This window comes from Serpula lacrymans (assembly GCF_000218685.1).
Source record: "Serpula lacrymans var. lacrymans S7.9 unplaced genomic scaffold SERLAscaffold_1, whole genome shotgun sequence".
NCBI lineage: Eukaryota > Fungi > Basidiomycota > Agaricomycetes > Boletales > Serpulaceae > Serpula > Serpula lacrymans.
Window position 1 is genome coordinate 3,623,943 of NW_006763290.1, and position 18,919 is coordinate 3,642,861.

Here is an 18,919-nt window from a genome sequence, read left to right on the forward strand (position 1 = left end):
TTTGGGAGATTGATCATGATTGTGCATTTTCCACTGGCATACATAGTTTGGCCATCTGCTAATGAGATTGGGATAAGATCAATGTGGCTGATGCTTTCAAACAGGTGCTTGTCTGGACAGTAATGATTGCTGGCTCCACAGTCTACCAGAGCATTGTATGATGGATTTGATGAAGATGCTCAAGAGGCTGTTGCAATGAATGCATATACTTCATCGTTTGTGACACTTTGTGTGGTAGCAACATTTGCAGCTGGGGCAGGAGGATTTGTATCCGGTGCTTTAGTGGTAGGTTTTCGGCTTTGAGGACGTTGGCCCTCCTTTCCACCACCCGGCGCATAACAGTATTCAACTGTATGGCCCGTTTTAATGGGGCATTTTGTAAAGACCATTTTATTATTTTCTTATCTTCTCTATGTCTTGGTTCTCAAACACTTTTCCCATTACACCTCAAGCTCTAGGGCTAGAGGTATTGTTTGCTATTTTACTTCCCATAGCCCTCACAGGCTTTCTCAACCATTGCTACCACTTTATATCACAGATCAGAGACTGGGTATTGCTCCCAGCTAGCCAGCACAATGGGTAGGGACTGGTAGTAGGCATCTTGCCAACCAGCTCCAAGCCCCATCAGTGCCTGGATATACTAATAGACACTTTAGTCAGGATCGTACTTCATCATGAGGATACGGTTCCTGAACAGGCGTGACAACACCTATTTTTAGTACAACTCTCTCACCTGCTGATTAATCATTCAAAGTTGTACGATAGTTATTCCTTTTTCTTATTGATTGATTTATTCCTCAGACCACTTTTTGTTTATTCCTCTTTTGATCTGAAGGATGGACGGTTAGCTATATAAACCCTACACATCTCATGTATAGTTCTTTAGCTTTCTATTACTTGATTTACCCGCTTTACTCCTCAACCAAAATCCTTGAGTTTACTCCCAAGTCCTTTACTTGCTATATTTACTAGCATCTGTTGACCTCGAGCTCATTGAACCTCTTACTCCCTGCAAGTGCAGGTGGAGACGGTTATTGATTTTGTTATAGTTTAAAGTTGCCTCACACATTTGGGGTTCAAACACTTGAAGTATTTGTGTCTCTCTTGCCTTGTCATCTTTGAATATAATTTAACAGCCATAGCAGATTCCCCTTTGGGTTTCTAGGCTATGCTTCTGTGGTCTGCCTCTTTGGTGATGTGAATAATCAAGTCTGCCGAAGATAGTGGGTGTTTTGAGATGCGAGCTGCAGCAGTGATTGATGATAGTAGAGGGCGGTAAGAAATTGGTAGCAAAGACAGTATCATTGCTGAAAAGTTTTTTTCATCTACCGAAGCACCCATGCCAGCTAACTCTTCTTTTAGCCTTAGCACATCCCCCAAGTGGCTCCTGATATTGCTGCTTTCAGGATATCTAAGGTCCTGCAGCCTTCGTCAAATATCCATTTGCATCCTGACTTGCCTTTGTGCATTTTGGTTGGAGTGCCCCATATTGCAACTGCTGAGCTCCTGTCCTATATCTGGATTAAGGTCTCGTTGTGTATGGTTGAGTATAGTTGTTGTGTGACAAGGCATTCCTTTTGGGCATATTTGTCCACTTTAGCCTCATACTCCTCTATTTGCTTTTCAGTCATTACCGTTCCATCATCCAGTTTAGCTACACTTGCCGAGTAATAGTTGTAATTTTTGACAGGTGGCTTCCTGGCAGATCCTAGTAGGAATCTAGATAGTCCTCTTGCTCTGAAAGTAGTAGTGACTCTTGTTTTGTATGTGATCCAGTTCGAACCATCCTTTGCTAGTTTAGGTACTTAAAATGTAGCACTCGAAGCATTGTTGGTGAAAGACATGTCACCAGGGCTCATAACCTGAGGTGATGAATAGAACTGTAAATGAAAAGACTCTCAGTCTTTCTGGTAAATGACTGATATATTATTCAAATGTACCTGTAAATGAAAAAACTCTAAAGGAATGTGTAAGTATGTGTTTAACTGTAATAATGATGTTACTATACCTCAGTCTTTCTGGTAAATGACTGAGGTGTCTAAGGTAGGATGAGTGCACTTTTCTGTATCCTAATTAGGAAATTTATGTAATGTATCAAAATGTCGGAATAGTTGAATGAAAACGAATGAAAGAATGGAAAATATATAGTAGTGTCCATGATATGCCAACATTTGATGTGTTCATTTCATCAAAACAAACATTGCGTTTAATACTATGACTTTGATCCTTGCAGACCAGATACATAGATTTTGCCCTTATAATGAAAGAGCCCATACTTTCATAAATAAGTTTTAATACCATCAAGGCACTTTTCTCTTCTGATGACATGTCTTTCCTGAAGACTCTTAGAAGATTGCTATCTTGGCTGATTTTAACATCAGCTACCATTGTTGGATCTATAAGGACTACATATTTATTGTCCAATTTGATGCCTTCAGCATGATCTTGTCTTCTCAATAGTATATTGGCTTTTCCCATTGAAGAGCCAGGTTTGTGAGTTAATTTATTGTTGAATCTTAACAAATACAGTGCATAGCATGTCTGTTGTTAATTCAGATCTTGGGCTGGTGGCTGCACTTTATGCTACTGCTAAAACACTTGTAGGTCATCTGGGTGCAACTATTTTCCCTGTGTAAGTACAACCCAAAGTGAAAAATCTGTGATAATGATGAGAGAAGGCCTGCACATGTAGCAAGGGGCATTATGAAAATATCAGTAGTAATGGTAACATGAGGTGCATCCATGGAACCAGTGTAAGTAATGATCATGACCCAACCTCAGTCACAGTCATAATGCTACAGGTGCTCTGGACCCTCCTGTAAATATGTCTATATTATCTTTATGTGTGAGTGGTCAATGTAGATTATAGCAGTTATGATGCATTGGGTTATCCCATCCTGTACCATGAACAGATAGTAGACTATAGGCTATGTAAATGTTCTTGGGACATAAAATTATATGCATGGGATCTCTTATAATCCCAAATACCTCCTATCTGACCTGGAGTAGAGATTCTATTCTTGAAGTGATAAACGCCATAGCAGGGAGGAAGTGCGGAAATCCTGTGATTGAGCTCCTCTGGATCCATGAGGTTCTTGTACCAATTTACTATATGTTTAAATACTACTTGATATAGCTGGTGAAGGATGTCAGGTGAAATAGTTTAATTGATGTCACAATGAGGAAAATCCAGCCAAAATGGTTTGTAAACACCTCCAGAAACCTCGTAATCCTTGCACTGTTCTTGGAATTGATTGAGGGAAGATAAATTGGCTTTTGCATCTTGTATAATTTGCTCTGTCCACTTTTGCGTAAAAGCCTCCCCAGGTGTAGGCTCTGATAAATTAGAGGCAGGTCTTTTACATTTGGATATATTCCATATTTTGCACATGTCACAAAGTATTTCTCTGGATAATCTACAATGTAGCATGCTAACACAGGATAGACTCTCAGCATAGCTCCATCTCCTCCTATTATATACATCCCTTCCACACCAGTTAGCTTCAAAACGTCTAGTATACAACACATTGACTCATGAAAAAGACATTGAGTTCTGGATGACTTCTCATTTGCAGTGACTTGTGATCCCATGACCTTGTGGACAGACAGATAGCCTTTGAGAATACAAGCATAACAGCCGGGCTTGGTTAGAGTTAGAGTTAACATTAGGGTTTGGGTTTGCTCCTGCTGATCAGCAAATTACAAACCTGTCAACCTGGCTTGCAACTTATGGCTCTTGGTGTTTTTCCCAATGTGAGGTAGGCGGGATAAGCTGGTTTTGAGTTGGAAAACTGAGTGAGTTGTGTCTTATCTGTAGCAATAATAACAATAGCCAAAGCAGTACCAGGTGGAAGATGAGCTTATCCAAAAGCCAGTCAGTTAAAGATAGATAGATAAGCAGACATGTGCTTACCTGTAATGTATGCCACCATTTACCTGTTCATATTTCATGGTATATCCTAGACTCATTCTTTGTATTGGTGAATATATTTTTAGAATAATATACAATATACTTTGCATGTGCAGGATTTCTTAGAAGAGTTCTGACTGCTGAGAGGACATCCCTATTTTGAATAATATGTTTATCACTAGGAGTATCAGGAAAGGTGACTGTAGCTGATTTACATTCAGCCCTTGCTGCTATGTCAGTATTAATAATCTTGTGTAATCTACATATATTGTGATAGGATAATTCAAGTATTTCCTTGACCTATATTTATATATAAAGAGCATGGTACATGAAAAAAATAAGATCACTGACACCTGGAATGCCCAACAGATGATCAAATGAATTGTGGCCTATGCCTTCTTGTATAGCCCTCCAATCCATCCCAGAGGCAAAAGGAGAGAAAATATGGTCACCATTTTCTCTCATCACTACATCTCCCATTTCCCCCAGTCCTAAGTCTTTGTCTCCATACAAACAGAGAAATTCTCTTCTCTGCCTTTTATGCAAAGTCTAGTCCATACATATAACCTTGCCAGCTGTGGGATATTACACTTTTACACATGTATCCTCCTTATCATCCAATATGATAATGGGAAGGACCAACTCCATTTTTGTGATCATAGTTTGAGCCTGGGAGACCGACTCCTGAGAGGAGGGAGGCTCTGGACAATAGGTGGTGGTTGCAAAGTGAGTTCCTTATTTTTTCATGCTTTTTCAACTACTTATTGGCTGTTTCTTTTCACAGTGTCCTCGTAAATGCACCACAATGCCCATCCAGCCAGCACATTCTGAAAGCCCCTTGGTGCCCACCACATGCAAACAAAAGTGCAACATTTCTCGCATGCCCATTGTTTTGTCAAAGAAGGCAAAGAGGGCAGCTCCGTCCCGACGCTCCCCATCTCTACCCCCTGTTCCGGGGCCCTCAAGGCCATTTTGCCTCCCACACACCTGCCCTGGCCCCAAGGCTTCTGGTGGTCAGCGCCCGGACCCCGTAGCACCTCCAACCAGCAAGGGAAAGGGAAAGATGGTAGTAGAGATTACCAGGGGTGTAGAGGATCTGCAGAGGAAGAGCATGGAGGAGGGGTGCAAGCGGTGCAGGCTGGACCAGTCTGCCTGCACCATAAGCAGGAGTAAGCAGACAAAGAAGTGGAGGACATCCTGTAACAAGTGCAGCCGAGGAAGTACAAGTGCATCTGGGACAATGATGCAAGCCAGGTCCTGGAAGCCAGAAGTGTCAAGGGCTCTGGTTGCCGCTCCCAACCATCCCATCAAGATTGGGCTGCCCCGGGGAGCACCCAAGCTGGTCTACCAGCCCCATGGAACGACCGGGACCCAATTCACAATCAGGGTCCCCCCTCCTTCACGAGCAGTAGTTGTGGCTCCTGCTCACCACACTTCCCTACCTGCTTCACGCCCTTCACACCCTCTTCCCCCTCTACAAGCGCCAGCCCCATCACAGGAGTCAAGGAGGCCTCCCCAGGGAGATGGATGCTAATGTAATCCATCCCGGCCCTGACTGGATCACCAGGATGAGGGAGGCCATCCCCTCTCTTGCCAGAGAGGTTTTGGATGTCATGGCAAGGCTGCCATTGCCATCCCCCAGCCCCCTTCTCATTTGTCCCCGGGAGGCTGTTGATGCCCCCCCGGACATTACACTCCCTTTGAATTCCCATCCCCACCTTTCCGTCCCACCCCAATCTCTCCTCCTGGCTCTCCCAACCCATTCAGGTGGGAATAAATACCTTTGGATGTTCCTGGAACCCCTCGTCCGTCCCCCAGGCCTCCAACTTATTGGCCTTTTGAGGCCCAACAAGGGGGTTTGTCTCAGCCACCAAGGCCTCATACACCCCTGGGAGGTGATGTCCCTATCACTGTTGCTCCTCAAAGTGATGGTTGGGACCTCATTAACTTCAGCTTTACATCCCCAGTTCCCAGCCACGTACAATGGTCATCCCCAACACAGCAGTGGAGTCTGCCTCCTTCCTTAGAAAAAAGGGTAGCAAGGATGAAATGAAGGCAGGGGATCATTGGGGATCTCTATGAGAGGATTAGCCAGCTGGAGGATGAGGTAGCAAAGTTAAAAGCGAAGGAGAGGGAGTACAATTAGATGAAATCATAGTTCAATGGACTTGTAATATAAATTATTTTTTTTCTAGATTTCATTTGCATATACTTAGTTTCTCTTCACTCACCACTCAGTGTACATTTAATTACTTGATCCATATAAAATTGAGCTACCTACACTACAATCTTAGTGTGATAATGTGTGATAAGAAACAAGTCTGAGAACTCTACCCCGGGCCCCATCAACCTGTCTAACTTCAACACATTGATAAGCTATTGGTAAGTGATGCTCGGCAATATGGAAACATTTCCTGGGAATGGTCTATAGCCAAGTGATCTATGATCTGTTCAGCCGGGCTGTAAGATCATCTAACCTGGGACAACTACAACACTCATATCCCCAAATACACTTCTTAAACCCGGGATGACTATAACGCTCACATCCCCAGGTACACATTTTAAACCCAGGGCTATTATGTACATTTATTACATTACTGTACAAGAGGTGGGTGTACCTACTATTCAATGCCTCCTGGGTTTCTTTACCTTTAGTGTCTGATCTACCTTGGTGTCCTTGGCTTGTTGAAGCTGCTTTACTGGACTATTACCTGACCTTGGCCTGTGTGCAATGTTCCTGGGTTCCCCATCCATCTGCATTGCCCTTGTCACCATCCTGGGTAGATTCCAAGCTGTTTTGTATTGCGGTGGTTATGTCCCTGCAGAATGGGAGGATAGTTTCACCCACCATGGCAAACTCAATCTATAACTATGTCAGGTTGTTGTCCTCATCAGCAAATTGGATTGTATGAAGGTCCCGGAGCAGCATTCCTACTGCCAAATATATCAGGGCCATAGCTGTATGGCCCCTGATATCTGTGTGGCTGTCCTGGGACCCCAGGCAATGTAGATAAGGCTGCACGTGGAGCCACCTCAACAGGTTTTGAGTTCCATTGCCTTGATGGATCTCCAATGGAATTATGTTGTGGACATAGCCCCATGAGGCTCATGACAGCCAGTAGTCCAAGTAATCCTCTGGCTGGCCATTACTCTGGGAGCCGGGCCCGGGCTTGACTTTTGGTAGTTGGTACACTGCATCCACCAACTTCAGGTATTCCTCCTCAGTACATAACCCAGCAAAGAACCTCCTCTGAGACTTGTGTGTAATAGAAGAATGCCGGGGACTGTCCTTGTCCACTTCTTCTACACCTACAGATTGCTGCCCCGAGATAGAAGGAGCCAGGATGGGGTTGGGCATTGGTTTGGAGGGCCCGGGCCTGGTTGTTGATTCCTGAAAGGCTACGGTTTGTCGCCTTGCAGCTGGTTTGGAGGGCCTGGGTGTTACAACCATGAGTTAGTTACTCTGGCGCACAACTCAGACAAGCAAGAAGAGTAATGAGAGGGAGTGGTTACCCCTTAAGATGCGACCAAGTTAGTTGTGGGTAAACAACAGGAGGACTCACTGAGGAGTCTCCTGGATCCATTGAGGTTTATATACTACTACAGTGTTTGTTTGTATATATGTACTATACAGTTGATGGAGGCAGTGGCTGATGATGTCTTGGGGCATAGCCCGTGTGACCAGCTCCACTGCATGAGAGACTTGTAGCTAAAAATAAGAAAAAGGCAGCGCAGTGCAAGAAGGTGGAGTTTGAACAAAGATGGAAAGTGCCGCATGGCACAGTGTGTGAAAACTACAAAAGAAAGTTGAAGAGGAGAATGAAAATTAAAGGTCCAAAAATTGTGTATTGTAACACTACCCCCCTTCTAAGGTTCGACTTCCAGGCGAGACCAAGTACCGGAGGTGGTAGTTAAATTTTTGGACATAGGTTGAAAAAGGGAATTAAAAAGTGTTGAATCCATGCCTCTAAGCTTTCTTGGAGCTGAGGGATTCTTAGAATAAAATTCATGTACAGCATTGCGGGAATTGTCCAGATGGGCTTCTGGTTCCCACGTTCTGTCTTCATCTCCATAGCCCTTCCATAGGACTAGGAACTCTAACTTTCCACGCTTCAAGCGGTCTATGCACTGTCCTGGCAGCGGCCATTTTTAGGGTTTTACATGGCTAATATTGACTGTGGGTACTACCCTCATTCGTTTTGGGAGCTCTAGCTCCACTGCATTGGGTTTGACTTCCTTAATCCGGTAAGGACCAATCCACTTTTTGGTCAGTTTTCTAGACTGCCGATCTTTCAACTTTAAGCGGTCAGTATCTAACCAGACCAGGTCGCCGACCTTGTAATCAGGTGCCTTAGAGCGTCTACGCTCTGCCCTGTCCTTCATCTGCTTTGCAGTTTTGAATAGCGCCTTGCACATTTTGTCTAAGACAGACTTCATGTCCTTAACCATGTTCTCAGCAGTCTCGTTCTTGCTTTTGCCAGGTTCTACACCCATTCTAGGAAGGTACAATCTTGTAACCTTGAATGGTGCTTTTTCTATAGCCGATGACTGTTTGATATTGTATGAGAACTGGGCTATTTTTAGCCACTTGGCCCAATCTGTCTGTCTGTCATTAATAAATATACAGAGGTATTGCTTCAATTCCTGATTGAGCCTCTCTATTTGTCCATCAGTCTGCAGATGGAACACCGTCAATAATTTAGGTTTGATGCCCAGCATCCGGCATAACTCTTTCGTAAATTTGCTAGCTAATTGGGGTCCCCTATCAGAGATAACCGTTTCCGGCAATCCATGGATAGACCATACAAAATCTTTAAATAGATCTGCCGTACCAGCGGCAGTAATAGTTTTGTAGGTGGGAATAAACACCACTTCTTTGGAGAAGCGATCTACTACCACCATCACTGAATCATACCCATTTGATTCAGGTAGATCCATTGTGAAATCAGCCAATATATCCTACCAGGGACCAGCTGGTATCAGATTTGGCAGAAGTTTACCGGCTAGCGGTTGATGCAAGTTCTTTGCCATGGCACATCTTAGACAGAATTTTATATATTCCTATACGTCTTTAACCATGCCAGGCCACATGTAGTTTCTGGAGATCAACTCCATTGTTCGTTGCCACCCAGGGTGCCCAGCCACTGGAGTGTTGTGATGTCTGTCTATTGCTTTGATCCTTGCGGACTCAGGCACATGTAACAACCAAGAGTTAGTTACTCTGGCGCACACAGAACTACACTATAAAGAAAATGAAGAGGGAGTGGTTACCCCTTAGACTGCAGAGAGTTTGTTGGTATACAACAGGAGGACTCGCTGAGTCCTTCCCCATGTATTGCTCTTGTATATATACTAAAATACATGAGGTCCTGTACAGTTGTAAATAAAGTTCAAAGTCCGATGTCTAGCATGTGACCGGTCACATGATGAGTCTAGACACTGGTCAGGTGATATGTCACATGACTGGTCATGTGACTATGAAAAGTTGAAAATGTAAAGTAAAGTAAATGGTCACATGACTGGTCATGTGACTTGGAAAATAAAAGTAGAAGTACAAAAGTGAAGCGTAAGTAGGTGCTGGTATGTTAATTGTAACAGCACATAGATTTTGTTTTTAAAATAGAAGAGCCCGTCTTCCCATAAATAGTTTTCATTGCCATCAAGGCGCACCTTCTCTTCTGAGGAGATGTCTTTCTTGAAGACTTCCAGAAGATTAGAATCCTGCCCGATTCAAACATTGGCAACCCTGGATTGATCTATCAGGGTGACACCTTTGTTGTCATCTTTGATGCCATTGGCATGATCCTTTTTTCTGGATAAAGTGTCCGCTTTCCCCATAGAAGCTCCAGGCTTATGAATTCACTTATAATTAAACCTTGACAAGTACACTGCATAGTGGGCCTGTCTTCGGTTCAAGTCTTGGGCCATCATAAAATACTCCAGATTTTTATGATCAGTCCAAATTTCAAATTGGTGCCTAGCACCTTCTAAGTAATGCCGCCAGTGCTCTAAAGCTCTAATAATGGCCAGCATCTCTTTGTCATAAATTTGATAGTTGCGCTCTGTAGGTGACAAACTATGTGATAAATAGGCACAAGGCCTCCAAAGATTGTCAGGGCATTTAATTGATAGAACAGCCCCAGTAGCAAAATTGGAAGAGTCGGCTTCTAGCTGGAACTCTTTGTCTAATTCTAGAAATGCTAATATGGGTGCCGTTGTAAACGCCTGTTTAAGCTTATCAAAAGCTTCTTGTTCTTTGGCGCCCCAGTGCCAAACAATGTCCTTTTTAGTGAGATCATTCAACGGTCTCATTATCTTTGTGAAGTTTTCAACAAACCTTCGGTAGAAATTGCCTAAGCCAAGGAAGGCCCTAACTCCTTTGATGCAAGTAGGTAATAAAACTATGTGAAACTCAGCCGCTGCCCAAGAGGCTATAGAAATGACTTTTTTATTTACCTATGTGAAACTACAATGGATGTTAGTTTAAGGTGATCTCTAATAAATGTAATGTAACATACCTCAGCCGCTGCCTAAGAGGCTATAGAAACGACTGAGGTATTTCTATACTAAACCCCCTACTACTTATAGCCGGAGGTGCTACTCGCTATAGTATAATGACTACTAGGAGCACAATTGTACTCCTAGGAGAACAATGGTACAGTTGTAACTAAAGTTTAAAGTCCGATGTTTAGCATGTGACTAGTCACATGGTGAGCCTAGACACTGGTCAGATGATATGTCACATGACTGGTCATGTGACTTGGAAAAAGTAAAAGTAAAAGTACAAAAAGTGAAGTGTAAGTAGGTGCTGGTATATCAATTGTAACACATTGCTGGTAGTTGAAAGACTCAAGGTGGTCAGCTTACTGTGCATTACAAAATATAGCCCCCACCATTCATTGCCCACCCCTGCCCTGCCAAATGCCTAAGTGTTTCATGAGCTGTAGTATTTCCCACCTCTAATTCCCATGCTAGATGATTACATTCATGTATTGAAGCGTCTGAATATGTTGTTTGCTACTGTTATATTAAATACCTTTGCTGTTTCACCTTTTTCAGTGCTGCATTCAACAACTTCAAGTAGTGGTCGTCCACAGGATCAGACTCTTTGGATGATTCTTTGGACAACTCTTCAGACCCTTCAGAGGATCTTGACCCTATATCAGATGATGAGTCCAATATATCAATGTTCTTCTCTGCTTCCAAAGGTACCACAGCAGCAAACCCCCAGTTTGCAAGAAGACCTTTGTGGATATCTGTTGCCTGGCAAATATCGGCATGTTGTCACAAAAAAGTCGGACATGTGTCACAAATTATAATCATACTCATCTGTCACCAAGTATACCAAGTCTGAGGCATTTTCAGATATTTCAAAGCACCTTACTGACCTCTCTCAACATATTTTTGCCATTGGTATTCCCAATCAAGAAACTTTTCTAAAGATTGGTATGCTTCATGCCCTCTCCAGCAAACTTATCCATATCTAGGACTTCATATCTTCTGAATTGTCTGAATCCACTACTACTTCCTCTGCCACAGATATTCACTGTTGACTCCACCTTAAACAAGCTATTCTCCAGGACAACACCAACTTAGGTGATACTGCCCTTGCTGCAAAGCCCTCCTCCTCTCAACCCCTCAAGGTCTGCTCTAACTGTAAGAAATTGGGCCATCTTATCCCTGATTGCTTCCAACCAAACAGTCCCCATGGATGGTTGTTGTGAGGATATATTGGCTGCCAAAGCTGCCAACCGGTTCTCTGCTCCCAGAAAGTTTGTGTGGCATACCAATGATGCTGGTTGCACTTATCTCCTAGACACTGTCTCCAACACAGCCTTCTCTTTAAACAACTGTCAGCAGGCTTTTCTCTCCAACTCCACTTTTCTATAATGGTTTCCTTGTGATGACCAACAATCTCACCTCATCTGTTGATTGGCATTCACCTCCTACTGTATTTGCCTTATCTGATTCCTCTGTCCTGTATCCTGCCATTTTGCCCATTTTTCTTGACATTGGCACTTCTGTTCACATCTCAAATGTGGCTTCTGACTTCTCCACCCTATGTCCAATCCAATCTTGTAGTGTCTCTAGTGTCAGTAGCTCTGTTGTGTTTGCATCCGGCATTGGAACCATCAAGCTTTGTTTAGGCTGTGGTGCATCTGTCTTGCTTAACAATACACTATACCTTCCTGCTGCAACTGTTTGGTTGATCTCTGTCTTGGCAATTTGCTCTTTTGCTTAAGCCACTGCTTTCTTTGACTTTGCTACTTGCTGGGTGACTACTCCAAATGGCACCTGTCTCCTTACTGATTTTTTAACTTGCTGTTGTCTTTATGCAGTTGATAATATTCAACCTTCTCATAAACTCACACTAATTGCTCATCCCTCTGTAGATATTTGGCACTGACACCTAGGTCATACTAAACATCGTACCATTTCTGATATGGTCAGGTTACATTGTGCTACTGGCTTGCCTGCTTCAGTCCAGCATATCAAGTGCAAACATTGCATTCTCAGTAAACAGTCTGAGTCTCCTGTTCCGTCCATTTGCCAGGGTTTGAAGGCTAAGAGGAAGTTAGGAATTATGTATGTTGACCTCATGGAGCACTCTGTACGGTCTTTGAGGGGGAATTTGTATGCCCTCAACATGATTGACCATGTTTCTTTGTGCACTTAGTCTCTTCCCCTTGCTTCTAAGGACGTAGCATTCCCAGCTCTCATGACATGGCAGAAAGAATGTAAGGTTGAAACCAGACTCACTGTTGGGATTTTCAGATCTGACAATGGCAAACTGAGAAGTACAGACCTTGAAACTTGGCTGGCATTGCAAGGAACTGTTCACCAGTATACCTCCCTATATACTGCTGCACATAATAGCCACATTAAAACACCTTCATTGTATGTTCATCAGTTGTGCCCATGCCATGTCCCTATTTCTCTGTGGGATGAATTTGTCATCACTGCCAATTTTCTCACTGTCCACGTTCTCACCAAATCCTTCCCCAAAAAAACTCCTTTGGAAGTCTGGCACAGACAAAAGCCTGATTTCTCATCTCTCCATGAAATTGGGGCACAAGCTTTTGTGCTCATTTCAAACTACCACAACCCTAAGGTCTTTGATAGGTCACTTAAATGTGTACTTATTGGATATGATCCTCTCTCCAAATTATACTGATGATCTAATTGTGCCTCTCGTTGTATCTACTGCTCATTCCATGTCTCTTTCATTGAATCTCATGATTGTCCAACAGCCTCCCCTTATCATCCCCCCTTGTGTACCATCACCTCGTCTAAATGTACCCCTTGCCCCTGCATCAATCATAACCACTAAAGTCCCTCCTCGCTGTTCTGCTTGTGTCACTGTTCCACCAGCCAAGTGTGCTGCAAATAAAGAATTCCCCTTTATTGCCACTACATCACACCTCCATGCCCTGGCTATTTTTAATGAGCCTCCCATCTCCACAGACAGCCCTGATGGCCCTTCCTTCTGGCCAGAGGCTCTCACTTTTGTGCAAAGGAATGGTATCTTGCCCTTGAGGAGGAGTTTTCCAGTCTCCATGAACTTGGTGTTTACACTCTCATCCCTGCTCTGCTGTACCTGTTTGTCTTGATCTTATGTGTGGACATTCTGTTTTCAAATTGAAAGGCAATGGAAACAGCTTACCTGTCCGCTTCAAGGCACTCTACATCTGTAAAGGCTGTTGTGTCATACCTGGTCACAACTACCACAAAACTACTCCTCCCACCACATGCCTGGAATTTTTTTATACCCTCCTCCATCTTGCTGCTTTTCTTGACTGAGACGCACAACAAATTGGCATTCTGCTTGCAGATAAAATCTGTTATATGGAACAGCCCACTGGGTTTGATGACAACTCCGACAATATCTGGCAACTCAATTGAAAATCTATGGCATGAGACAGGCTGGGTGTGTCTGGAACAAAACCCTCAATGATGCTATGCTCTCATGGGGGTTCACAAGACTCACTTGCAAATACTACATCTACACTTGCACTATGCCATTGGGTACATGCATTGCTACTGTATATGTGGATGACTTCTTGACAATCACCAGTTTGAAGGAGGAGAATGAGATTTCATATCAACCTCAGAACTTTATGGCAAATTTCAGACCTAGGAGAGGCAAAATTCTGCAAAGCAGTAAAAAGGGCAGTACAATACCTAAAAGGGTCGAGAACCTTGAAACTACATCTAGAAGGAACTAATCCCATATGACTCATCAGATACACTAACACCAACTTTGCCAACTGTCCCAACACACAACAATTCATTACAGGTTATTGTACTACCATTGGTTCTGGCATGGTGACTTGGTGTTTCATAAAACAACAAATCATTACTACTTTCACATGCAAATCAGAATACATTGCAACATGTGAATGTGCAAAAGAACTCACATGTCTTAGGACTCCCACACCATTTCTATGCAACAACAACGGTGCCATCATACTCTGTAAAGATCCATCTTTTTGTGCCAGGACAATACACATAGACATTTATTTCCATTTCATTTGTGGATGAGTACCTGAAAGGGACCTATCTGTCCAGTACATAAATACAAAACACAATATTGCCAACACTTTCACTAAAGCACTACCTTTGAAAATTTTCATATCTTCTCCAACAATTCATGGGCATTAAATGACCTCCCTTTTTTATTTTCTCTCTTCTTGTATTGAGGAGGAGTGTTGGAACCTATTTACGCTACAGGTAGAATACCAAGGGATCATATGATCAACACACCAGGTTGATATCCGCTCAAACCACTCTTGTTTTCCCCTCAGCTTATTGTAACACAACTGAGGGTATGTTTTGTTTGTCTTATATTATGATACATATTAATGGTCTTTTATACCTAGTTCGTCACAATCTCTCATCTCTACCTTATCTAAAAATTATAACAATAACAAATCCATCATATCTATAATTTCTCCAGATCTTATCTTATCATAGTCACATGATCAACCATGTGACCTATGACATAGTTACTTACCAAGACACTTATCAATTGCCTCATGCCTTACACATGTCACTCAGTCAGCACCTCATTACTTACACATGTTTCTTAGGTATATATACCAGCTACTTCATGTACATATTCCTTAGCTGTTGATTAAATCTTTATTCATCTGTGAAAAACCTTGCTTGCAATTAGACAACTTAATTCTCCGTTTATTTGGCATAAGAGTTAGGTTCTCACATAGTTTTCATCTTGTCTAGTTTTAACAGGTTCTGAACCTCTGGCCCAAACCAAACTTTACCATCCCTATTAGTAAGGCAACAACATTATGTGTACCTTCTGTCAGCCATCTCATCTCTGATGTAACAATATTACCCATTCCCTATGTAGGCCCACCCATTAGTAATGTAACAATGTTACCCATCCTCATATTGGTCCACCCATCAGCCAGGTAACAAGAATTTGCCGGCCCACCCATTTCTAATGTTTTACTAATGTAAGAGTCGGGGAATATAGGTCCACTGATTGACTCGTTTATCTGTATTTACCACACGTCATTGAAGCGTTCCAATGGGCGTAGCTGTATGCGAAATCGTGGAGGATAATCAAACATTTCCGCTCACTGCGGTAATAAAACAAGCAGAATTACATTGTATTCCAACCTAGTACAACACAACAGATTGTAAACTCCCAATACATGTCATTTGCTTGGAACAACTCATTACAGCTTGTCGTAGTAAGTATCCAGAGGGGGGATATCGGGCTACAGAAAGATGGGTCAGCATTAGCATCTACATCCGAAATGAAACAGCGTACCTTGAGACCCTTGCGGACACGAATACCCCTAACAACTTCTTCGAGCTTACTACCTTTTTCGAGAGGAGCTAGAAGTTGACAGATTAGAATATTCCATGGGGAAAGTCAGTATACTCACATCCATTCATCAAGTCCCAGTGATCGAACACATTCTGAGGGAAGGCCTGACCAGCTGTTTGTGAACGAAGATCGCTATTGAAGCCGAAGGACTCCATAACAGGTAGATAAGCTTTGACGGTGAACATAGGGGTTCCTGGCCTTTGCTCTTCACTGAAGACCTGTCCACGACGTTTGTTGAGAACACTATAAATGCCACCAATAGCATTTTCGGGACATTGAATTTCAACTGTGACAGCATACATGAGAAAGACCAAAAAACACTTCAAAGCGCTCATACCAAGGTATACAGGCTCTTGCAATCCAGGGGTGGCGAGCAAGCAAGCAGCATAGCAGACACGACGGCAAGTGGGGATAATTTGTCCACCACCACGGTGGATAGCATCGGTGTGTAGCTGTAACATATATGTCAGTAAATTGATCAATCTATATCTAGATCTCAAACCGCACCGTAACATCCAAAACATTGAGACGGACACCACGCATGTTCTCTTCTGCACAAACACCTTCCTTGGTCGCCCACTGAAATGCAGCAACACAAGAGTCTTTGATTTCGTTCAAGTATTGCACACCCTTGGTGACATCAACGAGCAAATTAGGACCAGTGGTATCCGGACCGAAACACCAAATCTTTCTAGCATCAGTGACATCCCAACCGTACTCATCAGCAAGGACGCGAGCGCGAGCCTTAAAATCGTCACGGGAGCTAACGTGGCCGGATTCAATGGCTTTCGTGAGCTCTTCATCGATGGGCATAGCCTTGCAATACAAACGATTGTGCTTGTTCTGCGACTTGGACAAGGCGACGATAGTCGACTCGGCTTTCACAGTTTCACGATAACCAACGACGGGGTCAGAGATCTTAAGAGGCACACCAGCGTGGTCTTCTTGAAGATCCTTTGAAGTATGTAAGCATATTATTCACATCGTACTGGACAAACATACCTTCAAACAAATCTCCAAGTGCAATTCACCAGCACCAGCAACGATGTGTTCCCCAGTGGGAGAGATCCAAGCCTGGACACATGGGTCAGACTTCGACAGACGCTTCAGACCTTCAACAAGTTTAGGAAGATCAGCTGCATTCTTGACCTCAACAGCAACTTGGACGACAGGAGAGACGGAAAACTTCATGACCTTCATATTGTGAGCGGTCTCGGAGCTAGTAAGAGTTCCACTCTTCAACAAGAACTGGTCGATACCGACAAGACCGACAATGTTACCGGCGGGACAATCTTCTATAGGCTCAATGTAACGACCCATCATTAAGATCGTGCGCTGAACAGACTTTATAAACAAGTCATCCTTCTTTCCAGGGACATAATTAGGTCCTTGAATGCGTATTTTTGGTCCAGAGCGGACTGTCCCAGAGAAGACACGACCAAAAGCATAGAATCGCCCCTTATCAGAAGTGGGAACCATCTTTGAGACATAAAGAACAAGAGGACCTTTCGGGTCACAATCTCTGATGCCGATGGCGGACTCGTCGTCCATAGGACCCTCGTAAAGGGTTTCAACACGGTACCGCTGAGCAGTGGCAGGAGAGGGAAGGTTAATGACTATCATCTCCAAGAGGGAATCACCAGCAGGCAAGAATTTGCGCATCATGACTTTGAGTAAAGCTTTTCCCTCAAGGTCTCGCTCGTCTTGTGCCAGCTTGATGTCTAGCTTTTCGCACATAGGTGCAATTGCGTCCTTCTTGAAGTTCATGACGGCGTCGAAGATTTTGAAGATAGGGTCAAGGACAAACATATTGAAGGCACGCTCAAGGGGCTTGCCGTCAGCATCGGCAGATTTCGTTGACCATTTGCGAGTAGTAGGGTTGAAGAAGTTGTCTCCCCAAAGCTTGGCCATCATTTTTTCTTTGTCAACACCAAACTTCTTGGAATAGCGAGCGGCAAATTGGCGGAGAGTAAATCCCCACCCATGAAGACCAGAACCGAAAGCAACTGTACCCTTCTCAGGGTAAACTTGGACATCACCGAGTGCAACATCGTGGTAAGTTGAGATGATGACGTTGACAGTTTCGATGGTACGCTGGAAGGACTGGAAAAGGTCCTCCTTTGATACTTGCAGTTCCAATAAAGCACGATCGACTTTGTTGATGATAACGACGGGTTTGATACGTTCCGTAAGCGCTTGACGAAGCACGGTCTCGGTTTGTACACAAACTCCTTCAATACAATCCACGACAACCAAGGCACCGTCAGTGACACGGAGAGCTGCGGTAACTTCTGATGAGAAATCAACGTGACCCGGCGAATCGATCAAGTTAATCAAAAACTCATTGCCTAGTATGTGGTAAGTAAATACACGGGAAGAACGCAGCACGGGACTGTACCCTCTGTTTTTTGCTTGATAGCCGGCAGTTCGTCCTTGTCGACCTCGAAGTACATAGATATAGCCGTTGATTTAATAGTAATACCACGTTCCTTTTCATCATCTCTTGTATCGGTAAATCGCATATCTCCAGCTTTTGCTGAAGCGATGATACCGGCTTTCGAAACCAGTGAGTCTGTGAGAGTGGACTTGCCGTGATCGACTACAGATGCATTAGATATGGGAAAGCATCCCATGTAGATCGATTGAATAGCTTACCATGGGCGATAACACTCATGTTACGAATGTTCGTGGGCTTGTCCATCAGGGCCCGAATCTGGTCTATAGGAATGGGTGATCTGTTAGTTGAAGAGCCCGATTGCTGGAATGACTTCGATTTTACTTACCTACTGTGAAGTTACTGAAATTGGATAAAAAATCTAATCAGTTAAACGAAGTGAAATGAAGACTAACATGGACTTACACCATTGCTGTGTCTAGATTTTACAAAGGTACAAAATAAAGCAAATTGTACAGGGAGTCAGCCTTTTTGAAGGATGAGGTTTGCGTCAACTGGCAACTACAATCAACAAACTGACGAGTGAAAGTTTTCGATACCCCCAGCTTATCGATCACTTCAGGGCAGGTTCATATGGAAAAGTGGCGCAAATTTATTATCGTTGGACAATCAATCCTGACAAGTTAATTTTCAAAATATCAAGCACTTGTGGGGGAAAATACCTGTCTTTGGCTTTCGCACTCGATAATGCAGTATA

General features: G+C 43.3%; 3 protein-coding genes across 3 annotated transcripts; 2 read left to right on the forward strand and 1 right to left on the reverse strand.

Annotated features, from left to right (window-relative positions):
- Positions 1-4,715: 4,715 nt before the first annotated feature.
- On the forward strand, positions 4,716-5,444 carry SERLADRAFT_432350 (uncharacterized protein; the record flags this gene model as incomplete). Its single annotated transcript, XM_007312554.1, has 1 exon — positions 4,716-5,444. One exon carries the CDS (start codon positions 4,716-4,718, stop codon positions 5,442-5,444), a length of 729 nt encoding a protein of 242 aa, XP_007312616.1.
- Positions 5,445-13,815: 8,371 nt separating this feature from the next.
- On the forward strand, positions 13,816-13,968 carry SERLADRAFT_343549 (uncharacterized protein; the record flags this gene model as incomplete). The annotated part of the gene is made up of 1 exon (XM_007312555.1): positions 13,816-13,968. A coding segment is annotated over one exon (153 nt), but the record flags the coding sequence as incomplete, so codon positions are not given.
- A 1,644-nt stretch (positions 13,969-15,612) lies between these two features.
- SERLADRAFT_432353 (uncharacterized protein) lies at positions 15,613-18,632 on the reverse strand (the record flags this gene model as incomplete). Its single annotated transcript, XM_007312556.1, has 10 exons — positions 15,613-15,654; positions 15,708-15,775; positions 15,826-16,053; positions 16,105-16,219; positions 16,275-16,721; positions 16,770-18,115; positions 18,166-18,366; positions 18,423-18,485; positions 18,551-18,564; positions 18,628-18,632. The coding sequence occupies 10 exons, from the start codon at positions 18,630-18,632 to the stop codon at positions 15,613-15,615; spliced, it is 2,529 nt and encodes an 842-aa protein (XP_007312618.1).
- Positions 18,633-18,919: the final 287 nt, after the last annotated feature.